Source organism: Eptatretus burgeri, chromosome 4, assembly GCF_056783735.1.
Source record: "Eptatretus burgeri isolate ZD-2024b chromosome 4, Ebu_testis_v1, whole genome shotgun sequence".
NCBI classification, from domain to species: Eukaryota; Metazoa; Chordata; class Myxini; order Myxiniformes; family Myxinidae; genus Eptatretus; species Eptatretus burgeri.
Genome location: NC_140964.1, coordinates 118311106 through 118337893, shown reverse-complemented (window position 1 = coordinate 118337893; position 26788 = coordinate 118311106). Strand labels below are relative to the sequence as shown.

The following is a 26788-nucleotide window of genomic DNA, read 5'->3' as shown; positions in this document are numbered from 1 at the left end:
AGGCGTCCTAAGCGATCGAAAAGCCGAAGACAAAATTAAAATCGAAGTTAAAACGAACTCGTAACGTCGAGCGAAGCAAAATACTCCATTTCTCCACATTAATTTACGGAATTATGTTTGACCTCACTGTGACCTTGACCTTTGACCGATTTTGACCAAAATCTAATCGGCGCTAGCCATCACCCTCCTGAATCACGTGGTGTAATTTGACATTGGTAGCTTCTTCCGTTCTCGAGTTATCCTGCCTACAAACAAACAAACACACAAACAAACACAAACAAACAAACAGAAACGGAAGTGATCACTATACTTATGAAATCTTTGGATTTCGTAAGTAACAAGCAGTCATAGACTGGTACTTAAGAAATCGTCAACTTGACCTCTGAGCTTGTCTAATAAAAGCTGTCTCTAGAGAAGGTAGCGACGCAAACCAGAAGTTTCTACGATGATTCTGTACCAAACCATCAAAAATCGTAACGTCGACCGAAGCAAAAATCTCCATTTCTCCATGCAATTATTTTATATTATTTTATCAGTCACAAAACCGTAATATTCGGCCATCCACCAACAATCTTGACATAATCCGACGGCTTAGCGAGTCAGGCATGCGACGATAACCTTTATTGGGATAAAAAAAATGGCTTTTAAACACCATCTTTATCGAAAACACCGTCAGCGCGCACACGCAAAACCTTTACGTGGTCAACGCCGCCTCTGCTCAAGTGCACTGCACCACGTGACGACCCGTGACTCGCGAGTGAAATATTTTTTTATACAATATTAAAACGTCTCTAAAACATCCGATTTTTACCAGAATTTCGACAACCAAGTTTTAATAGTCCTAAGCGATTGAAAAACCAAAGACAAAATTAAAATTGAAGTTAAAACAAACTCGTAATGTCGAGCGAAGCAAAAATACTCCATTTCTCCACATTGATTTACGGAATTATGTTTGACCTCTCTGTGACCTTGACCTTTGACCGATTTTGACCAAAATCTAATCAGCACTAGCCATCACCCTCCTGAATCACGTGGTGTAATTTGACATTGGTAGCTTCTTCTGTTCTTGAGTTATCATGCCTACAAACACACAAACAAACAAAGACACAAACAAACAAACAAACACACAAACAAACAAACATACAAACAAACAAACAGAAACGGAAGTGATCAATATACTTATGAAATCTTTGGATTTCAGAAGTAACAAGCTGTCATAGACTGGTACTTACGAAATCGTCAACTTGACCTCTGACCTTGTCTTATAAAAGCTGTCTCTAGAGAAGGTAGCGACGCAAACCAGAAGTTTCTACGATGATTCTGTACCAAACCATCAAAAATCGGTAACGTCGACCGAAGCAAAAATCTCCATTTCTCCACGCAATTATTTTATCAAAGTCACAAAACCATAATATTCGGCCATCCACCAACAATCTTGACATAATCTGATGGCTTAGCAAGTCAGGCATGCGACGATAACCTTTATTGGGATAAAAAAATGACTTTTAAACACCATCTTTATCGAAAACACCGTCAGCGCGCACACGCAAAACCTTTACGTGGTCAACGCGCCTCTGCTCAAGTGCACTGCACCACGTGACGACCCGTGACTCGCGAGTGAAATATTTTTTTATACAATATTAAAACGTCTCTAAAACATCCGATTTTTACCAGAATTTCGACAACCAAGTTTTAATAGTCCTAAGCGATTGAAAAACCAAAGACAAAATTAAAATTGAAGTTAAAACAAACTCGTAATGTCGAGCGAAGCAAAAATACTCCATTTCTCCACATTGATTTACGGAATTATGTTTGACCTCTCTGTGACCTTGACCTTTGACCGATTTTGACCAAAATCTAATCAGCACTAGCCATCACCCTCCTGAATCACGTGGTGTAATTTGACATTGGTAGCTTCTTCTGTTCTTGAGTTATCATGCCTACAAACACACAAACAAACAAAGACACAAACAAACAAACAAACACACAAACAAACAAACATACAAACAAACAAACAGAAACGGAAGTGATCAATATACTTATGAAATCTTTGGATTTCAGAAGTAACAAGCTGTCATAGACTGGTACTTACGAAATCGTCAACTTGACCTCTGACCTTGTCTTATAAAAGCTGTCTCTAGAGAAGGTAGCGACGCAAACCAGAAGTTTCTACGATGATTCTGTACCAAACCATCAAAAATCGGTAACGTCGACCGAAGCAAAAATCTCCATTTCTCCACGCAATTATTTTATCAAAGTCACAAAACCATAATATTCGGCCATCCACCAACAATCTTGACATAATCTGATGGCTTAGCAAGTCAGGCATGCGACGATAACCTTTATTGGGATAAAAAAATGACTTTTAAACACCATCTTTATCGAAAACACCGTCAGCGCGCACACACAAAACCTTTACGTGGTCAACGCGCCTCTGCTCAAGTGCACTGCACCACGTGACGACCCGTGACGCACGAGTGAAATATTTTTATACAATCTTAAAACATCTCCAAAACATCCGATTTTTACCAGAATTTTGACAACCGAGTTTTAAGCGTCCTAAGCGATCACAAAAACCGAAGACAAAATTAAAATCGAAGTTAAAACGAACTCGAAACGTCGAACGAAGCAAAAATCTCCATTTCTCCACGCAATTATTCAATATTATTTATCAAAGTCACAAAACCGTAATATTCAGCCATCCACCAACAATCTTTACATAATCCGACGGCTCAGTGAGTCAGGCATGTGACGATAACCTTTATTGGGATAAAAAATGACTTTTAAACACCATCCTTATTGAAAACACCATCAGCGCGCACACGCAAAACCTTTACGTGGGTCAACGACATGTCTGCTCGAACGCACTGCATCATGGGACGACCCGTGATGCGTAGAGTGAAATATTTTTTATACAATCTTAAAACATTTCCAAAACATCCGATTTTACCAGAATTTCGACAACCGAGTTTTAAGCGTCCTTAGCGATCGCAAAAACCGAAGACAAAATTAAAATCTAAGTTAAAACGAACTCGTAACGTCAAGCAAAGCAAAAATACTCCATTTCTCCACATTAATTTACGGAATTATGTTTGACCTCACTGTGACCTTGACCTTTGACCGCTTTTGACCAAAATCTAATCAGCGCTAGCCATCATCCTCCTGAATCACGTGGTGTAATTTGACATTGGTAGCTTCTTCCGTTCTCGAGTTATCGTGCCTACAAACAAACAAACAAACACACAAACAAACACACAAACAAAAACGGAAGTGATCAATATACTTACGAAATCTAAAGATTTCATAAGTAACAAACACAAAAACAGAAACAAACACACAAACAAACACACAAACAAACAAACAAACGCAAGTCATCAATATACCTGTGAAATCTTTAGATTTCGTAAGTGACAAACAAACAAGCAGTCATAGACTGGTACTTTCGAAATCCTCAACTTGACCTCTGATCTTGTCGAATAAAAGCTTGTCAAATTTTTTTTAATGATGTCACAATTGCATATGTAGAACGCTACATGTGATCAGTATGAAAATTTTTGAGGGTCATCATGGGATAAAATGGTCTACAGAAAATTTTTCGATGACTTTATCGGTCACGTGATTCGGCAGCCATATTGATAAAAGAAAACCTTCAAAAATCTTCTTCTCTGAAGTGGCTGATCAGATCGAGGTGAAACTTTACAAGTATTACCGCCTATTCTTGAGGAACAAAAGGTTCACACGTATGATGTCATTGGTCACATGGTTTGGCAGCCATATTGGATTTACCCTAAAACCCAAAAATATATTCTCCAGAACGGCTGGACAGATCGAGGGGAAACTTCACACAAATGTTTCCCAAGCCTTGGGTGTACAAGTTTGTTAAGGAATAATTGATGGGTCACATCGTTTGGCAGCCATATTGGATTGAAGAAAAATATTTAATAATGTTTTCTCTGAAGCCGCTTAATCAATCGACATCAAGCTTCACATTTATGATGTAGCAGTGATGGGAATACAGGTTTTAAATTTCAACTTTATTGGACGCATGGTCTGGCAGCCAGAATTATTTATTTATTTTGATCTGGGTTCTTTTTTATTTTTTGAAAAAGGCTCACTTGGCTGTACCTGGGTGGGTTTGAGGGTAGAGGAGAAACAGCTAAAATGCAAATCCTATTGAGCTTCTTCTTGATCACTTCATCTTTGCTGTTTGCTTGTTTGGGTTCCTTTTGATGACTCCAATGCAGGACTGTATCTATTTGGTGTTCCATTTGATTTGAATTGAATTAATTTAATCCCATTCTCAATTTATTTGAATAATAATGAAAAACGTCATGGGTCAGGGTCAGGTATCCAATCAAAGCAGGGCTCCATCAAAGCAGGACATCTTGGTACCCGTTCATCACTGCCAGCAGTTATAAAGTGGCAGTTCTAATTATGTCTCATTAATTATTTAACACATCAGTACACAAATGCCACACGAAATACACCACACAAAACAAGTCGTGGTGAGAGTCTGGCATCTCTGATTGCTTTTTTTCTTGTTATTATTATTCTCGACTGTTCTGTGCATTTTTCCATGCTCACTGCTTTGCAATAACTGCTGGACAGCAGAATGACAAATAGTTGCTCACCCCATGTTGCTCTTTGTTTGACCCTGCTGTGCAAGATTAAATTATTAACAATTGCTCACCCCATGCATTCATAATTTTAATCAATCATTGATAGATATGCCGTTGGTACCCCCAGGCCATGATGTCAAAACTTACGAACAAAATGGAAGCGGAAACGATTTCATCCCAACCATAAGGTGCCTGGTGTTGGCTTAATGGTTAGGTGGTGGGTTTGGGATCCTAGGATCCTGAGTGCAAATCCCCCACTAGCTGTTGAATTAACACCAGGTGGGGTTGACTCTGCCTGTCATCCTTCCGAGGTCAGCAAAAAGAGTACCAGCTTGCTGGTATCCTGTGTCGGAGTGGCGACCCGTCCAGGATTGTACCCAATAACCAAGGAGACTGCTTCGGCAGCACCAACCCTCTGCACAGAGTATGGTCCCGATGGATGGATAAGGTAGTTCATAATCATGCTTCGGGCAAGGACATTAAGAGATGTGTGGTTTTACAAGAATTATAAAGACGGTAGTAGACAATGTTTGAATTTGAGATCCCGCAGTTATGTTGAGATTGAAACTTTACATTAAGCAGCTGTTAATCTATAGTATCCATAAAATCTGAATATTTAATTTTAAGACAGGTAACTTAATAGCTTGTTTTGAATTAAGCAGACATTTCCATCATTGACTTGAAGTATTTGCTTCTTGTCACAAGTTTTAGGGTCTTGTTTATCTTTGCTTGGTTTAGTGTGCACAAAACAAACAACAACAGCAGCAGCAGCAAATGCAACTTTGAGGGACTTCATGAATGTACTTTAATAATGAGAAGTGAGAAAAGTGTTCTCATCCTAAGAAAACCCAAAATCTCCACAGTACTCTCAATGCCCAGACACGATCAGGGGCAACGCCACTTTACTTGGCCTGCCAGGAGGGCCATCTGGAGGGTGTGCAAGTGCTGGTGTCAGAGTGGGGGTCTAATTTGGCGCTTCCAGCTCACGACGGTATGAGTCCGTTGCACGCGGCTGCGCAGATGGGACACGCACCTGTGCTGGCATGGCTGGTATGTTGATAGAATACAGTTCAGGGTCCATAGTCACACAGACAACTGGGATAACTACAGCAATGAAGGCCTATTCTGCCAACTGTGTAACTACAAGTGATTATTTTTTTTGTTGTTGTTGTTGTTGTGCACTTTTCTGCAATTACAGTATGTTAACATTGTCATACCTCACTTCGAGTTGTTATTGAAGTTGGACCTGAAGATCATCAATAAATATTGCTTTATTGTTTGTCACCTGAACAGTGCAAACAAAACTACCAACTAGTCCAAGTGTTGGCCAGAAATGCGTGCATTAGGGTCCGCACAATGTTTTTCTGCATTTTTTAATCACCAGACCATTTGAATGAATATTCCGATTGATGCCACTCTGGCACCCTTGAGCATTTTTGTAGAAATCCATTAATATGCAAATTAGCGGTGGCCATTGTCGAAATTACTATTTTTCTTAATATCTCCAAAAATAAGCATCCAAATAGCCTTGTTGAGGTGTCTACACCCATGATTTTAGGGTCACTGGTCATGAAAAAACCCACTTAAAATTTAATAACATTTAAATTTGGCTCATTAATATGCAAATTAGCAGTCACCATTATCAAAATAACAATTTTTCTTAATATCTCCAGAAGTAAGCATCCAAACAGCCTGGTTGAGGTATCCAAATCCATGTTTTTAGGGTCACTGATCACTGGTCATATGGTCGGATATGTACATCGAGTCCACGTTCATGCGCTACGGTCATGGCATACATGGAATCGTTGGCATTACACTGAAGCCTTCTACACTGAAGAAGTGAGCCCATAGTATGCACACGTTTAGTCAGAAAGTCCACGATCTCACAGATATGTCTGAGGGGCACATAGTCACAGAGGTGACCATTCACAAGGAAGAGAAGCCATCACACATCTGATCTGATGCAGAGGACCGAGATAAGATAAGGAGAAAACTCCAGTCCTGTATCGACCCACTTGACCCAAACGAACATGTAGACAGAGTTGTCAACATTGTAACTAGCAGAATTGGACCGGAGAAGGTGAACGCGCCAAGGGCAGTTGACATTGGCAAGCACAGATCCATTTGTATGAAGAAAGCTGGCCAGCAGGATTAAACGCTCCTTTATCTAAACAAGTCATAACTATGGCAGTGATACAGAAAGTCATGCGTGTGGGGTCTACTGAGGTTTGTGATCTAAATCTCATCTACTCCAGGGTCATGGGACTCCAACAAAGTCGAAACATCAAACTATGTGACGTCTTGGAGTACGAGCTTACACCTGTGCCAACATCAATGTTTGATGGAAAGGGGGAGATGAGAATAGCAAAGACAAAGTCGACATTGAAGAAGAATCTCCAAGTGAAAATCTCAACAAGACTGGGTCCACAACCTGAAGTCGCCATCTTAGATGGTTGTGCAATCCTCTGGGTTATTTATTGGCCTAACAGGGGAATTGTGCAACACTTTGACAACTTCACGAGCTACATCATGGCAAAGGTGGACAAATCAGATGTATATCTGGTATTTGGCAGATATCATGATTTCAGCATCAAGAGTGGAACAAGATTAGCAAGAGCTGGGCAGCAAGCGAGCAGGTGCCACAGGTTGAACCGCCAGACTCCACTGCCTCCACAGCTAGTGGTTCTTTCAGTAACTGAGAACAAAGTTCAGCTAATAGAACTGATTTGCCAGAATTTTATTGACGTTAGTCAACAGAGAAAGCAGAGCCAACACAGGCTCGTCGTTACGGGACAGGAGTCTACCCCAGTGGAAATACACCACGGAGCCCAAAGGTGTCGCACTGATTTGAAGATGACGCATGAGGAGGCAGATGTCATCATGATTCAGCAAGTCGCTAAAGTTGCCGAAGATGGCGTAAAATGCATCACAGTCATCTGTGATGATACTGATGTGTTCATCTCGCTTGTGTATCACTTCGCAGAACTTCATCTGCAATGCTGCGTAACAATGGAAGCAACATGTCCTGGCTGATCGTTGATCGACATTGGGGCCACTGCCAGAGAGCATGCCGGGATGGTGCAAGACCTACTAGCTTTACACGCACTGACAGGTTGCGACACCGTTGCCCAGATGTATGATAGAGGTAAACTGACTGGCAAGAAGACACTCGCAACAGGCCATTCACTTCAAAAACTTGGGAATGTGGATGCATCTATTGACGATGTCATCGCTGAGGCCACTGTGTTCATGGCTGTTTGCTATAGTACCAAGGAGAGAAGCAACATGTCTGATGTTCGCAAAGAGGTGTGGTCTATAAAGATGGTGAAACCAAATGCCATCAAAGCATCAGACCTAAAGGCTCTGCCACCAACTACATAGTCGTTTGAACAAAACGTGCGATGCGCTCGTATCCAGACAGCAATATGGAAGTTAGCTGCTGAGCTGCAGCCACCACCTCTGGATCCCACTCAGTACGGATGGAAACGTGATGAGGCATCAAGATCATTACTTCCAATTATGCTGCCGCCCAACATCGCTCTTGCACCAACAGAGATCTTAGAGCTAATACGATGTGGATGTTCCTCGGACAAGCAATGCTACACAGCTCCAAGTTACCATCATGCACAGTTTTCTGTATGTGCCATGGAGATACTGGCTGCAGGAATGAGTGCACCAAGACAGCTGCTGCATTTGCCCTTGATGATGACTCTGACACTGAATGAGACACCAAGCACTGAAGTAGCCTTCATAAGGTTTACGAACCTGATATATATATATATATATATATATATATATATATATATATATATATATATATATATATATATATATATATATATATATATATATGAACATTTGATTTTACACAGGAATGTCTTCTTTTGTTCATGTTGTGAGCTGCTTTCATTGCATACTGTCAAATTGTTGAATCTGTATGAATAATAAAGTGATCTATAGTCACAAAGACTGAAGTGTTTTTTTTTTCTATCGAAATGTCTATTTATCTACATTTTAAATTATGGTGACTGCTAATTTGCATATTAATGGGCTAAATTTCAATGTTATTATATTTTAAGTGGGTTTATCATGACCAGTGACTCTAAAAACATGGGTGTAGACACCTCAACCAGGCTATATTTGGATGCTTATTTTTGGAGATATTAAGAAAAATAGTAATTTCGACAATGGCCACCGCTAATTTGCATATTATTGGGTTTCTACAAAAATGCGCAAGGGTGCCAGAGTGGCATCAATAGGAATGTTCATTCAGATGGTCTGGCGATCACAAAAATGCAGAAAAACAGTGCGGACCCGAATGCAAGGTCATCTTGAAAAATGGTGTTTGATATCTGAACTAAACTCACTTTTTATTACTCTTCCCCCTTTACCATAGTGGAAGGCTTAATGCTGTTGAAGGGTTTGCTTCTACAATTGGCACCCTCAATTTTTAATGATACCACAGAGTTATTTAAACTCCTATGATTACTAAATACCATTCGAAAAAAATATTATTACAAGCCGGTAGGCGACATGGCTGGTCGCTATATAATTGCATACGAGTCATACATTTTTTTTTTGACGGATCGGGCTGAAAATTTATGACAATGAGGTTGATTATAGTGCGCATTAAAGCGCGGAAGCCGATTTTTGACTTTCAAAAATATATATATAAATATTTTTTCGGATTTTTTTTTCAAAAATTTCAAAGTCCCGTTGCTAGGCAACGGTGACGTCCAAAGCAACGGTGCTCAAAAGCATACAACTAGATCCTGGTATGAACCTACCAGTCAAGTTTCATCAAAATTGGTTGACATTGGTTGCAAAAAAAAAAAAAAAAAAATATTGGTTGCAGTCCATTACATACATACATACATACAGACAGACGAAAAACCTGAGAATAACGGTAGTCAAGCGACCACCCAATGATTATTATTATTTTCTTCCTGCGCTCCCAACATTCCAAATTTCCGAAATGTATCAATTTCCAAGGTGTATCTTGGAGCCAGCAGGGACTTTTGTTATGAGATTTTTCATTATGTTATGAGACTTTTGTTATGAGATTTTATCTCATGTTATGAGATAAAAAGTATGTCGGGTTGAGATTGTTTTTTTTTTTTTTGCCTTGTCCTAATTTAAGGTCATGACCAAATTATAGTCATTTTAACATTTGTCACCAAAGCTCCAATCAGGTTTGTCCGGTCAGAACGAAATTGCCCTCCATAAATAGTGTAGAGTATGGTGCATCTCCACTTAATTTGCATCATACCCATCTGAGTTTAAGGTTAAGGTCAAATGGCGCTCTGAAAAAAAAAAACGCATTTCAGGTCAAATGGCGCTGAAAAAAATAATATGATGTGTTTTTTCTCATCGCTCAATTTTTCCAATGCGGAATCTCAAAGACCGCTTGGCCTTCCAAGATGTTCTTGCATCATAATAGTGTACTTGCACTGAAGTTGTGCACCTGATATTTGATTCGTGTTCTTGGCCTACTTTTTTTTTTCGGATTTTTGACAAAAAACACCGTTTTGATCATAACTTCAATAAATTTCCTCTGCTTTTCATGATGATGATGAGTTTTATTGGATAGATTGTATCTGGGGAAAAACATATGGCCATCATTAGATCGCGGGCCAAGGGTAATTCGCGGGATGTCTCGGTAAAATGTATGGCCATCATTGGATTGCGGGCTAAGGGTAAGCTGCGGTTAATCGCCAAGGGTAAGCCTCCCCCTGTCAGGGGAGGCTTACCCTTTGCGATTGTTTTGTCACTGCAGATATCTAGTTTATTTTATGTTTCAAACTCTTTGCAAAACGTTCAGAAGTATCACATTTAAAGTTCAAATCCCAAAGTAACCTTTGACAAACACTGCAGCAAACATTTTTTGGTTATTCAAAGAATATGAGATACAGAAAAGGCATTTGGTTTTATCACACCCGATTCAACAAAACTGTTGAATACAAAGATTTTCTTATATCAAATTTACTCCTTCACTGTTGTGTGAACGAGAAACCACATACCACACTGGTTATTTCCACATGGATCCTTTTGCTCCTGACACACAGCTTCCTTTCTGTGGTCCACCCAATCAGATCTGGTGAGGTAGTTGGGACAATTATGCATTTAAAAACTGTTAAGTCTTCTGGATTTGTGCATGTTGCCAAAACAGATTATGTTCCTCACTGCAAAATTCCTATAAGATAGAGCATACCGCATTGTTGGAGGAACGAGACCCTCACCCGAGGGAGCACCATCCTCAAGCACGTCATTTTGGTTGGTTGGCCGTCATCAGCCTGAAGACCAACCACACCCCCACTATCCCCACCCCCTCAATGCGACCCAAACCAATGTATCACCAACAGTTAAAACCCCAGTGCCAAATCAAACCAAAACAAAACATGATTTATGAGAATCCAATGAAGGTACATTTAGTTTCCCCTCAGTATCTAGGGGAAATGGATGCCCCATTATACCTGGGTGAGCTGAACAGTTTTATAGAGTTATATGTTTTTGAAGCATAAACCAGACATTCAATATATTCTGGAAATACATATCTAACGCTAGAATTTGTAACATGGGATACAGGCAATTAATAATGTCAGTACATTTGAAATTCGCCTGGAACAAACCCTGTGATTCACCATACTGTCTGTTCGTTTTGGAAGGAAACATGTGATTGTCATTTACCCAATTGTAAGACTTTGTGTCATTTCCAAAACTAATCACCTTCGTGTATGGCTTGATTAAGGCTGTATTGTTCCAGCATTTTAATCTAAATTGGTATTGCTGCCACCATTGTCACACCCGACTTTACTCACCTGATTCAATGACATCATCTTTTGAAATTGATCTTGAGATTAGCCAAGTTATGTTTTCTGTTTCTCCTGAGATAAACACATTTGATTTGTGAAGGTGAGGACAAAGAAGGTAACCAAATACTGATGGTGAGGGGTCGGGTGATGGAGATATACACTCTCCGCCATAAATTTAAACCAAACACGTGATCATTGTTGATGTGATTTATCTAGTGACATGGGACATAGATGAAGTGTGAACCTCTAACAGAGACAAATGTTGAATATTTACAAGTCCATTCATTGTGACCCAATCACGTAATGCTGTGTTGTGGCAAATGCTTTCTCATAGGGATCCAATGTAAAGTAACAATCTCAGTACCGGGTAGGTCCACCTCCGGGAAGTAATTGCTGCATTGCACGGTCTCCGCAATGACTATGTGAGTGCTCAAATCTGAGCCTGGAGAATGGCATTCCATGCCCAAATCGGCTCCTGTTCCAGCTCATTGGGGATCGGTAGCTGTCTTGGCAAGGTTCAAATTGGACGATCAATGATATCCCAGAGATGTTCAATTGGATTTAAATTGGACGGTATGGTCATCCATGATGTCATGACATTCACGTCGGCATTCCTTGATCGAATGACCTTGTGATCAGGAGCATTGCCGGGCATAAAGAATTTATGGACCATGTTGTTGAAGGTTGGGTAACACATGTTGCTGTAAGGAGAACTGAATTCTTGCAGAAAGTTTTCTGTAAGGCTCACTTGGCTGCGCCTGGATTTATTTGAGGGTTGTGGAGTCGCGGCTAAAACCTGAAACGTATCCAGGTTCCTCCTGATGACTCAATCTTTGCTCTTTACTTCCGGTTCCTTCTTGGTTTTCCATTTCATTATATACCGATCTGCCATCAGATTGCCATGGATATGAATCAAGTTAGTGGAAAAGGTTTCAGCAATGGCACTTCCACATCCAAAATTTGGAGCTTTCTCGCCGCAGATTTGGACATATTGTTCCATGCATCTTCTGTCAACCCATCATGCCTTTCAAGGAGAAACCAGAATTTGTCACTGAACATAACACTTGCCTACCGCCTCTGTGTCAATCAGACGTTGCGATTTAACCATTGCAAGCATGGTTGGATGCGTCGTGGTGCAAGTCTTGGATGATGAACATTACGACAATCACAGATCCTTGCATCACGGAGATGCATAAAGATGGTGTTGACATTTATCCTGCGAGGTCCAGGGAGTGTGTTTTCAGTAATTTGAGCAGTATTAAACCAAATGCATAGATACATGGGTCATGCGAATGTATCAGGTCCTGAGTGAGAGTCATTATCCTGTGATGTCCACTTCTTTGCATATCTCTTGTTGATCCAGTGGCTTGATTATACCTTCTTCTGGGCTCATAAATAATTCCTCTCCTCATATTGAAGATCCTTGCAACATGGTTAATGGAAGACCCTGCTTAAGGGTGTCCCATTATTTGATTCCCCTCATTTTCTGACAGACGTGGAATTGTAATGAATTGTTAAAGAATGTAATCAGTTTGTTTTCTGGATGATGCACACGATAGTGTCTCAAAGACTTTTGAATTTGCTCAGAATGTCTCAAATCATCTCTAAGAACCTAAGGGTGCATGGATTGCATGTGCTGAACAATTATTACACGAGTAAATTATGTCACGTGGAAACTTGCAATCAGGTTTTCTGCACATCCCCCATGCTAAGGAGACACTTGGAATGAACACTGGAACAGTTCTTCAACAATTACGTTCAAAATATAGGGCTTTCGAAATGACCCATGAATGCTAAACGAGGCCTTTTAGGCATGCGATGTGTGTGTGTGTGTGTGTGTGTGTGTGTGTGTGTGTGTGTGTGTGTGTGTGTGTGTGTGTGTGTGTGTGTGTGTGTGTGTGTGTGTGTGTGTGTGTGTGTGTGTGTGTGTGTGTGTGTTTGCAGTGACTCTCCTCTGCTATGTTCGCTGGGCATTACTTTATCCATTCTACATCTTCATTTTTTTTAAGGCGGAAAGTATATATGGATTGTCCACAAAGTCCTTGTGCAACTGAATTTTTATAATTTTGACACCTGATAGAAAACAAATCATAAAGCGACCCGATTCGACAGAAGTCCGACAGAAGGCCCATTCCGGATTTTGCGAACGGCCCTCCTGCACGCGTCTGCGTGGAGGGAATCCGGTGCGGGAACGTTCCACGTTTGGGACAAGACGACTTCGTAAACGGCGAAAATGCAGACGAGTGTTGTATGAATGTGGAACACGCGGGTTCCCATGTGGGCGCGTGTGCGGGGCATCACGTGCTGCAGGCTGCGTGTTCTGTTCGTGGAACGTGCGGAGCAGGGTGCACGGGACTATACGCTCGGGCTGGCCTGCACGGCAACCCACGCAGGTTCAGTGTGCGAGTGACGTCACCGGGGATCTCGCAGCATGAAAGACAGGTGAGTGGCGCATGGCTCACATGGGGATGGCTCGAAAGCGAGCGCATGGTGCGATCGACGGGGCAACGTTACGGCCTCATTTATCGCCCGAAAGGAAGGGACGTGCGTGTTGCAGACCGCCGCCCTGGCGATGCAAGGTTCGTGGGCCTTGCACAGAGTACACGATTCCCCGGCCAGGATGTGGCAAGCATCCTCGCCCAGGCAAAGGAGCATTAGCTTCGAAGATGGGGTTAGCGTAGACAGACCGGCCTCGTGTGGGCATGAGCCGTCCTCCATTGGGCCCGTGGAACAAGTTAGTGGGAATTTAGTTAAGATTTAGAAATGGATTTGGGAGACATGGACGGACATTGAATGTGTAGTGGGGACATAGACTAGCTACGTAGAGTTAAAAGGAACGTGCGTTCGTGTAAGGGATGACGGGGAGCACGAGTTTAGTTAGGGGAACATAGGTAGAGTGTCGGTGTGAGTGAATTGCAAAAATAAAAATAAACCAATGTCACCCGCAGGGTGACCCATATCTTGCCAAAAGGTGACCACGTGTCACTTCTTTAAGGTCACACTGAGGTGAACAGAGCTGCTATCCACCAGGAGCGACTCCTTGAGGAATATCTGCCTACGAGAGATTCCGAAGAGAATCGTTCTACAGAGTAACCATGAAAAATATGCGTTTGCCTCATAATGTCATGAAATGACGTCATAATGTCTCAAGCTTGACATATCTAGAAAGCACTCATCGAGGTGTTCAATTTGAGGTACTACACAATATGGTTCCTAAAACTTGAAAATTTGACCTTGGGGTCAAATATGTTTGACGTTGGGTGCTAACCATGAAGGTCAAGGCCAATCGCCACCAAACATTAATCAGCTGAGCACCAGACCATGAACTATATTCCCATGAAGTTTGAAGACGATCTGATCAAAATTACTCAAAAAATAAGGGTTTCGTCGACTCCCTGATTTACGACAAAGTGACCTTGACCTTTGACCTTGACCTTCAAAATTTTATGCGCTGAAAGGGACCTCTATAGGCCTCTGATATGCGAAGTTACAAAAATTTCCAATGATAACTGTGCTCTGCAGAGTGATTTATACGTGATTACAGACCAAAAAAAAACAAAAAAACATGAAGGTCAAGGCCAATCGCCACCAAAAATTAATCAGCTGAGCGCCAGACCATGAACTATATTCCCATGAAGATTGAAGACGATCCGATCAAAATTACTCAAAAAATAAGGGTTTCGTCGACTCCCCTGATTTGCGACAAAGTGACCTTGACCTTTGACCTTGACCTTCAAAATTTTATGCGCTGAAAGGGACCTCTTTTGGCCTCTGATATGCCAAGTTACAAAAATTTCCAATGATAACTGTGCTCTGCAGAATTTTTTATACGTGATTACAGACAAACAAAAAAATAAACCAATGTCACCCGCAGGGTGACCCGTATCTTGCCAAAAGATGACCACGTGTGACTTCTTTAAGGTCACACTGAGGTGAACAGAGCTGCTGTCCACCAGGAGCGACTCCTTGAGGAATATCTGCTTACGAGAGGTTCCGGTGAGAATCGTTCTACAGAGTAACCATGAAAAATATGCTTTTGCCTCATAACGTCACCAAATGACGTCATAATGTCTCAAGCTTGACATATGTAGAAAGCACTCATCGAGGTGTTCAATTTGAGGTACTACACGATATGGTTCCTAAAACTTGAAAATTTGACCTTGGGGTCAAATATGTTTGACCTCAGGCGCTAACCATGAAGGTCAAGGCCAATCGCCACCAAAAATTAATCAGCTGAGCGCCAGACCATGAAATATATTCCCATGAAGTTTGAAGACTATCTGATCAAAATTACTCAAAAAATAAGGGTTTCGTCGACTCCCCTGATTTGCGCCAAAGTGACCTTGACCTTTGACCTTGACCTTTTAAATTTTGTACACTGAAAGGGACCTTTATAGGCCTCTGATATGCGAAGTTACAAAAATTTCCGATGATAACTGTGCTCTGCAGAATTTTTTATACGTGATTACAGACAAAAAAAAAACAAACATACAAGCTGACTAACATATCTTGCAAAAACTTCGTTTTGGCAAGATAATAAAAAATATACATGATGAGTGAATATGGTTCAGCGGGCCCGAGTGTGTGAGTGGAGTGAATGTGGAATGCATGGTGCAAATGACTGATTGAGGGGAGGAGTGAATCCTACCCAAGGGACCACGGGGCCAGTGTAATGTTAGTTAGTGGGTTAGTCAAATGTACCAAAAGGAGGTCGTTTTATTGTTGGTGTGGGAAGAAGGCTCAAACTTTTTGAAGGTTGCAGGAGTCCATTGACCGGCTGGGAGCGTGGCTGTGAAAGGATGAGTACTGAGTCGAGGGCACCCCTGGCACCGAAGGAGTAGGCCATGGGTCCAAGGGACTGGGTTAGTGTAATGGGCATGGGCGACCCTCAGGTTGGGACCTGGAGCACCAGGAATGCCACGTGGGCATACACGGGGGAGTAGCCGGGAAGAGCACTCTCTGTGTGCATAGGGATTAGGTAGGCTCGGAGACAGCCTCAGGGCCCGGGGGTGCCGTAGTTTGAGTTCGGCAGACGGAAGTCTCTGCCAGTTGAGCCACGCTGCCCAGCCACAAAATTGTGCAAGGGCACGAGAGAAAATTTGCGGGCGGGGCCCAAATTGATGATGGACACCAAGACAGGCAACGGGAATCATGGTTTCTAGAACCAATAGTTTGAAGAGAGAGGCATGTTGGAAAGCCCCGGGGATAGTTTAAAGTGTAATAAATGCTAGGGTAGTTAGGAAAAAAATGTACCCCTTCGCACCATCCATCCCTTCGCTCTAGGTAGGCCGCTTGATCCACCTTGGGGAAGATTGCTGAATTATGAAGAGGTTGTTCTGAGGCTCTATTGGACCTTGAGACAGATCCACCTGTCTCTTCCTTATTCCCCTCAAGAAGGATCTTAGGGGTTGGGAATAGGCAGGTCAGATAGGCTAGCCGGACAAGGAGAATACGGGGGTTCAGGACACTTAGAATTATAAAATAAAAAGGGGGTCTAAATTTTGTTTTCCTGTTCCAAACTGAGGGATTGGGTATGGACAGAGACAGGCAAAGGCTGTCTCTGTCCATAGGTTGGGGGGAGACAAGAGGGTAGGTCCGAGCCCGTTTTCGGAGGGGCCGGCACCACCGAACTCCCTCCACAACCTCACGGACCAGAACAGAGGCCAGCCAGCTTCATATGCCAGCCTGTTTGTGCTGCACCTCCTGGTCTGCATTTTCCTTGCCTCACTTGCCTGCCTTTGCCTTGACCCCATGCCTGCTCGCCCTTGTTTGCATTTCCCCTGTATCACCATCTCAACCATGTGCACCAGGAACATCCATTGTCAGGTGTTTTGCAAGGACTGCCCTGCAGGCAACTACACCATCCATCATTTTGTGTTTTTTCCAGTGCATCTCCATCCATTCTCCTGTGCCAGAGACTCCATTCAAGCCACAAACTGTTGACTTTGTTGTGCCTTCCTTCCACAGAAAACAGGTCCTGGGCCATGGTTGGTGTAAATATGAGAATTTGTAAATAAGTTCTGAACCCAACTGTTGTTTGTTTAGCGCCGGCAATTTAGTTAAGTTGTCTGAGTGAGTCTGTTAGTTTAGTTACGCAGCACACCAGGTTATTTATTTTTGGGACATGTATTCGAATGTCGCACTCAGGGATCCGAAGGTAAAACGTACTAGGGGAAAACCTACACCTGCATGGCACACAAAAATTTCCGACTCGAGACGAGTCTATAGGAAGGGGGGGGGGGGTAGCCATTTACATTTTATGGATTTGGAAGTCATTTGCACACAAACAGACAGCAGTCCCTAAGCTTAGTTATTTCGATAAGTACGTGTTTATAGTTGGGGTCCCCAACCTGTGTCTAATGGGAACTACTTGTGTGCACTGCGAGTTACTTTTTAGGTCAACTCTACCGAGATGACCTCATAAAGCCGGACCAAATGTCCATCCGTCCGTCCGTACATCTGTCCATACGTCCGTCAACAATTTTTCTTTCCAATGTTGATGAAACTTAGTATGTGGGTCGAGGTCGATGAGTGTTGCACAACGATATAACTTTTGTCCGGGTTCAAGGTCAGGGACGAGGTCACGAGGTCACGTAAGTTATAAAAATCGCCATTTTCAAAACCTATCTAGTCTGCCATTCTACAAGATATTCGGCAACTGTTTATTGATTATGATAGTACAAAATATTATCTTGTATCTAACGGGACAGATTTTTGAATTTCCTTCCCGTTTGATCGTCATGTGATCTGGAAGATGGCCAAAAACGCTGATGCGATTCGCAAAGAAGGAAGGAAGGAGAAATGAAATATAAATATAAAACACATTTTTAGCCTTTTATATTAAAACATTTTCCACCGAAGGTGCAAAAGTTTCAAAACCCGAAATGTAAACGTCGGCATTTATTTTCAAAATATAATTTAGCGCGCGCGCCAAAATGCCGAGTCATCTTTAACCAAACTGCGTAGTAGAACTGCGCAGTCGTCCGGTCATGGCGTCTGACCAGTGGCCAGCGTGGTTCAGATTGACTGTGGTTTCTGGGGCGAAGGTGATTGTTAAGAAGTATGTCGGCGGTATAAATTTGAGTGACTGTATTGGTGATTTAATCACGCAACATCTTGACAACGAATATTCTGGCCGAACGATTGCATCAATTCAGTGCATCAGCAGGGATGATTCGCAGGCTCCTCTCGATCGTGCCGATATCTGACATAATCACCGGCGGACATAGGGCTGCAGGCTGTGGGGCGAGGCCACGGATCCCGGATGAGGGGATAAGTAATAAATTATGCTTCGGGCTTTCTGATTAATATGTCAATGAGTACATTCCATAATTAATGAATTAATAATTAATGAATCTGGCATACAAATTGTTTTTTCATACCTGACATGTTACTTTGTGCAGTGTCACGAAACTTCTGTGGAATTAATAATTAATGAATTTGCTCGCTCTAACGATTTTTCAAACCTCAATATCTCTATAAATACATGACCAATTTTCATTGTGAAAGGTGCATTATAATCAGTGAAGAATAATCTACAGGATTATCATAATCTCCGAGAGCTAAGCCTATTTTTTCATTTTTTTCTACAACCGGAAGTGAAATGTCCCCAGAGAGTGGACGGACCGGAAAACCACGTATTGCACTTACTGGTGATTCTGATGTGTTAATCCGGGTACTAAATGAACAATACATATTTATTAATTATGTCATCTATATATTAATACTGAAGGACCAATTTTGTGCTCCTCCTCGCGGTCGCGTCACGTTTTTCTCGGTACTGTGACCTGGACTGAAAGAGACTTCGTACCTGTAAGAGTGCATCGCACATCATGGCAATAGTCAACTTTCAAATCTGAAGCAGAATAAACACTTTTCGATTTACATTCGTTTACATGGCGACTTGTGACATCACTGCTGAGAGGCGTCAAGACATCATCGGTCATTCAGTGACGTCATTACATCTGCCGTCGACAGACCGTTACCGCTGAGAGGTGTAATTCCACTCATCGAAAAGAGCGTCTGCAATGTAAAACCCTCTTCTGCACATGCTGACTACCTCAGAATGTGAATTTTACACAAAAAAATGTTACAAGAAACATTGTATCTTCTATCTCTTCTTCTTCTTTCGGCTGCTCCTGTTCGGGGTCGCCACAGCGGATCATCCGTATGATCCGCATCGTGATTTGGCACATGTTTTACGCTGGATGCCCTTCCTGACGCAACCCTGGTCACCTCTTACAACACAGGGATATGGTACACCTATTTTAACCGGGGTATACACCGGCCCAGTACACTGGTACTCATTTCGCCGACCTCGGAAGGATGACAGGCTGAGTCAACCCCCTGGTGTATTAATTCAGTGGCCCAACGGGGCTTGTACTCAGGACCTTTTGGATCCCAAGCCGCTGTCCTAACCACTGCGCCAACACCAGGCTATTGTATCTTCTATCTATCTATATATTAATACTGAAGGACCAATTTTGTGCTCCTCCTAGCGGTTGCGTCACGTTTTTCTTGGTACTGTGACCTGAACTGAAAGAAACTTTGTACCTGTGAGAGTGCATCGCACATAGTGGCAATAGTGAAACTTCTACTGTGAAGCAGAATAAACACTTTTCGTTGAGATGGGGGCAAGAAGTGAAGAGACGGGGGCAGGGAGTGAAGAGGCGGGGGGCAAGTTAAGCAAAATTTTGGGCGGGGGTAAGCAAATCGAAAGCGGGAAATGGGGCGGGGGCTGGGGAGAATTAAGCGGGGTTGAGTGTGAGGGGGTGGACAGGGGCGGGGACCCGTGGGCAAGTGGGGCAGGGAATCAAGAGACGGGGGTCGTGGAGTGAAGAGGCGGGGCCGGGGTAATTAAATTTTTGGGCGGGGGTAAGCAAATTGAAGGTGGGGGGGATGGGGCAGGGGAGGGGGATGAGTAGGCGGGGGCAAGCATGCCCTGTCCAGTCCATGTCCCTCGAGTGTGGGTGAGCTGGTGAGGGTGGTTGAATGAACGGAATCCGTCTGTGATGGGGCTTCGGCGAGTTAGTAGTATTATCCTAATGTATCTCTGTGAACTATTTCAATCTAAACGGTTATTTAGGACTGTTTTGCGGTTACCTGAACTGAGAATTGAGAACTTGTGGTATTATAGAGATGACCGTCACCCCCACACGGGGGTAATTTTTTAGTCAGAATTTTTGCAATACAAATCGAGCCCCCAGCCAACCGAAACCATTACTCCTTCATTTCGCACATCACACCATTACACATGCGTGTCCAGCCACGTACGTGGGCAGAAATTTCCACAGCATCAGATCAAGACATTGCCCAGAAAGGCAGGGGCGTGCCACTTGTCCAATCACGCACAGTTTGGTGTCAGTAGACATAGGGGACATATATATATATATATATATATATATATATATATATATATATATATATATATATATATATATATATATATATATATATATATATATATATATATCTTAATCTATCGGCGAGCTCCCGTGAGGGGTCGCCACAGCAGATCAACCGTCTCCATTTCGCTCTATCCTCCACATCTTCCATTGACACTCCAACCACCGGCATGTCCGCCCTCACCGTATCCATGAACCTCTTATTTGGCCTTCCTCTTCTCCTCCTGCCTGGCAGCTCCATCTTCAACATCCTTCTGCCGATATACTCCGCTTCCCTCCTGTGCACATGTCCAAACCATCTCAATCTCGCCTCTCTCACTTTGTCTCCAAACCGTCCTACCTGCGCTGTCCCTCTAATATACTCATTTCTTATCCTGTCCATCCTCGTCACTCCCAACAAGAATCGCAGCATCTTTAACTCTGCCACCTACAGCTCCGCTTCCTGTCTTTTTGTTAGCGCCACCGCCTCCAAACCATACAACATAGCTGGTCTCACTACCGTCTTATATACTTTCCCCTTCACTCTTGCAGCTACCCTTCTGTCACAAATCACTCCTGCAACTCTTCTCCAACCACTCCATCCTGCCTGCACTCTCTTTTTCATTTCTATCCCACACTCTCCGTTACTTTGGACAGTTGATCCCAAGTATTTAAACCCATCCACCTTCCCCACCTGAACTACTTGCAACCGCACCATACCACCACCCTCCCTCTCATTTACACACATGTACTCCGTCTTACTCCGACTGACTATCATTCCCCTTCTCTCCAGTGCGTACCTCCACCTCTCGAGGCTCGATTCAGCCTGCTCCCTACTCTCCCGACAGATCATGATGTCATCCGTGAACATCATAGTCCATGGGGACTCCAGTCTGATCTCGTCCGTCAACCTGTCCATCACCATTGCAAACAGGAAAGGGCTCAGAGTCGATCCTTGGTGCAATCCCACTTTTACCTTAAACTGGTCAGTCATTCCTACCGCACACTTCACCGCTGTCACACTGTCCTCATACATATCCTGCACGATCCTCACATACTTCTCCACCACTCCCGACTTCCTCATACCATGCCACAACTCGTCTCTTGGCACCCTATCATAAGCTTTCTTCAAATCCACAAACACACAATGTAACTCCTTCTGGCCTTCCCTATACTTCTCCATCAACATTCTCAAAGCAAACATCACATCAGTGGTGCTCTTTCCTGGCATAAACCCATATTGCTGCTCACAGATCGTCACCTCTCCTCTCAACCGAGCTTCCACTACTCTTTCCCACACCTTCATGGTGTGGCTTAACAACTTTATCCCTCTGTAATTTCCACAGCTCTGCACATCACCCTTGTTCTTGAAAATTGGAACCAGTACACTTAATCTCCACTTCTCTGGCATTCTCTCACTTTCCAAGACTTTATTAAACAATCTGGTTAACAACCCCACTGCCATCTCTCCTAAGCACTTCCAGGCCTCCACTGGTATGTCATCTGGGCCAACCGCCTTTCCACTTTTCATCTTCTTCATAGCAGTCCTTACTTCATCCTTACTGATCCACCCCACTTCCAGATTCACTATCTCCACCTCTTCCAACATTCTCTCTCTCTCATTTTCTTCATTCATCAGCTCCTCAAAGTACTCCATCCACCTTCTCAACACACTCTCCTCACTCGTCAGCACATTCCCATTTGCGTCCTTTATCACCCGAACCTGCAGCACATCCTTCCCAGCTCGGTCCCTCTGTCTTGCCAATCGGTATAAATCCTTTTCCCCTTCTTTTGTATCCAACTTCTCATACAGCTCGTCATATGCCTTTTCCTTGGCCTTTGCCACCTCTCTTTTTGCCTTTCACCGTCACTCCTTGTACTCCTGCCTACTTTCTTCATCTCTCTGACTATCCCACTTCCTTTTCGCCAACCCCTTCTTCCTTATACTTTCCTGTACTTCCTCGTTCCACCACCAAGTCTCCTTATCTTCCTTCCTCTGTCCAGATGTCACACCAAGTACCTTCCGAGCTATCTCCCTCACCACTTCTGCTGTAGTTGCCCAATCATCCCACCCATCTTTACCACAATCCAACGCCTGTCTCACCTCCTCCCTAAATTTCACGCAACAGTCTTCCTCCTTCAGCTTCCACCATCTGGTCCTTGGTTCAGCCCTCACTCTCTTCCTCAACCTCACCTCTAAAGTCATCCTACAGACCACCAATCGATGCTGTTGAGCTACACTCTCCCCTGCCATCACCTTACAGTCACTAATCTCTTTCAGGTTGCATCTCCTGCTTAAGATGTAATTCACCTGTGTGCACTTTCCTCCACTCTTGTATGTCACCCTGTGTTCCTCCTTCTTCTTGAAATACATATTTCCCACTGCCATTTCCATTCTTTTTGCAAACTCTACCACCATTTGCCCTTTCACATTTCTCTTGTTTAGACCGTACCTACCCATCACCTCCTCATCCTCTTTATTCCCTTCCCCAACATGCCCATTGAAATCTACTCCAATCACCACTCTTTCATCCTTGGATACACTCTCCACCACTTCATCTAACTCACTCCAGAAATCTTCTTTGTACTCCATCTCACACCCCATATCTGGGGCATATGCACTGATATCATTCATCATCACCCCTTCAATTTCCAACTTTACACTCATCACCTGGTCAGACACTGTCCTCACCTCCAATACCCTCTTGACATCATCTTCCTTCAGGAATACCCCGACACCATTTCTCCTCCCATCCACACCATGGCAGAACAGTTTGAAACCACCTCCAATGCTCCAAGCCTTACTCCCCATCCACTTGGTCTCTTCTACACACAGTATGTCCACCTTTCTTCTCTCCATCATATCAGCCAACCTTCGCCCTTTGCCAGTCATCGTCCCAACATTCAGAGGTCCAACTCTCACCTGCACACTTCTACCCTTCCCCCTCTCCCACTGACTGGACTCGCCTTCCCCGTCTCCTTCTCCTCCTTCACCCAGCAGTAGCACAATTTCCACTGGTACCCTGCTGACCACCGGAACCGGTGGTGGTCGTTGGTAACTCGGGCCTCGACCGATCCGGTATGGAAATTTGTTTTGTTGTTCGCATAATGATTTGGCATAGGTTTTTACGCCGGATGCCCTTCCTGACGCAACCCTGGTCGCCTCTTACGACACACAGGGATATGGTACACCGATTCTAACATCCCAAATCCATATATATATATATATATATATATATATATATATATATATATATATATATATATATATATATATATATATATACATATATACCTATATATATATATATATATTTATTTATATATACATATATATGTATATATATATGTATATATATATATACATATATATTTATATATACATATATATATATATATATATATATATATATATATATATATATATTTTACATACACAAATATATATATATATATATATATATATATATATATATATATATATATATATATATATATATATATATATATACATATATATATATATATATATACAGGTTATATATATTCGCATCTCACCAAACGCTAATTTTTCAATCAATGGAATTACAAACTATTAGAATATTTCGTCTCATTTACCAAATACCACTATCATCTCCACCTCTATTGCTGTCTCCACTCCCGCCTGAACTTATTTCTAGCCAGCCCAACATCCAGTGTTTTAGATTCAATGATTCACTTAAAATATGTTAGTTATTTATTTCGTTATTATTATATTAGATTAGGGTAGGATGAGATGCGAATCCGTACACTTCTGAACTGCCTAGGTGAAAATGGACTGCATTTTCGAACTCAGTGGGGTCGATTTACTCTAAGAAATGTTTAGATGGACAACAAATTAATTATACATTAGAAAATATCGAAATGAGTAGGATTAGTTACTCAACTCCAGTAATGATAAATCTTGTTTTAGGTCATATTTTCGAAATGGTAGTGAATTCATCATCGGTGCAGTCATTTCTAAGAGTAAATCGACCCCATAGAGTTCGAAAATGCACTCCATTTCCACCTCGGATATCTATAAGTACCCGTAATCGTACCTGACCATACCCTAATTTATTCAAGTCATGAGACTAAAAGTCGTCATATGGAGCGACCTCTAAATCACCTCCGATCAAGCTAAAAAAAAAGATGCGCGTTATGGGATCATCCTAGAATAATTTTAAGCTTGTGGAGCAACATTCTATTTTTTGGGACTTTTTTGGACGACCTAATGTATATATAGCCTGGTGTTGGCACAGTGGTTAGGGCAGCGGCTTGGGATCCAAAAGGTCCTGAGTTCAAGCCCCGTTGGGCCACTGAATTAATACACCAGGGGGTTGACTCAGCCTGTCATCCTTCTGAGGTCGGAGAAATTAGTACCAGTGTACTGGGCTGGTGTATACCCCGGTTAAAATAGGTGTACCATATCCCTGTGTCATAAGAGGCGACCAGGGTTGCATCAGGAAGTGCATCCGGCGTAAAACATGTGCCAAAATCACTATGCGGATCATACAGATGATCCGCTGTGGTGACCCCTAACGGGAGCAGCCAAAAGAAGAAGAAGAAGAGGATATATATATATATATATATATATATATATATATATATATATATATATATATATATATATATATATATATATATATATATATATATATATATATATATATATATGCCGGGGTGCCCTCGACTTAGTATTCACCTTTCCACAGCCACGCTCCCAGCCAATGGACTCCTGCACCCTTCAAAATTTTTCGAGCCTTCTTCGCACACCAACAATAAAACGACCTCCTTTTGGTGCATTTGACGAACCCACTAACTAACATTACACTGGCCCCGTGGTCCCTTGGGTAGGATTCACTCCTCCCCACCCAATCGGTCATTTGCCCCATGCATTCGACATTCACTGCACTCACACACTTGGGCCCGCTGAACCATATTCACTCATCATGTAGATAATTTTTTTTTTCAATTCACTCACACTGACACTCTACCTATGTTCCCCTAACTAAACTCCTGCTCCCCATCATCCCTTACACGAATGCACGTTCCTTTTAACTCTACATAGCTAATCTATGTCCCCACTACACATTCCATGTCCATCGGTGTCTCCCAAATCCATTTCTAAATCTAAACTAAATTCCCACTAACTTGTTCCACGGGCTCAATGGAGGACGGCTCATGCCCCCATGAGGCTGGTCTATCGACACTAACCCCATCCCTGAAGCTAATGCTCCTTTGCCCGGGCGAGGATGCTTGCCACATCCTGGCCGGGGAATCGTGTACTCTGTGCAGGGCCCACGAACCTTGCATCGCCAGGGCGGCGGTCTGCAACACGCACGTCCCTTCCTTTCGGGCGATAAATGAGGCCGTAACGTTGCCCTGTCGATCGCACCATGTGAGCCATGCGCCACTCACCTGGCTTTCGTGCTGCAAGATCCCCGGTGACGTCACTCGCGCACGGAACCTGCGTGGGTTGCCGTGCAGGCCAGCCCGAGCGTATCGTCCCGTGCACCGACTCCGCACGTTCCACAAACAAAACATGCGGCCTGCAGCACGTGATGCCCCGCACATGCGCCCACATGGGAACCCGCGTGTTCCAAGTTCATACAACACTCGTCTGCATTTTCGCCGTTCACGAGGTTTTTCCCAAACGTGGAACGTTTCCGCATGGGATTCCCTCCACGCAGACGCGCGCGAGGGCCATTCGCAAAATCCGGAATGGGCCTTGTACGCAGAGTTTCGCGGAGCCGGAGCGGTTACCATAATAGTTACTCCGTTCGGCGCAGAAGGCTCGCCACACGCGTCGGTCACACGACCCACGTCTCCCGTCTGGGTCGGTCCATGTTTCAATTTATCGCATTCACTCGCACATGCCATGCCACTCACACCATTCGCACACCTCGACACGCACTCCCAGACAATCACATCAGGGATTCGTGTTAACTCAAGG

General features: G+C 42.9%; 1 protein-coding gene across 4 annotated transcripts in view; it reads left to right on the top strand.

The window, feature by feature from the left end:
- Nucleotides 1-26788, top strand: part of ESPN (espin) — a 118833-nt gene that overhangs the window by 13272 nt on the left and 78773 nt on the right. For 3 of the 4 annotated variants that reach the window (XM_085879843.1, XM_085879841.1, XM_085879840.1), the window contains exon 3: nucleotides 5483-5669. In XM_085879843.1, the coding sequence (XP_085735969.1) occupies nucleotides 5483-5669 (187 nt within the window). Of the gene's footprint in view, nucleotides 1-5482; nucleotides 5670-13374; nucleotides 13874-26788 lie in introns of those variants that run through there. The other variant, XM_085879842.1, reaches the window with a different exon arrangement.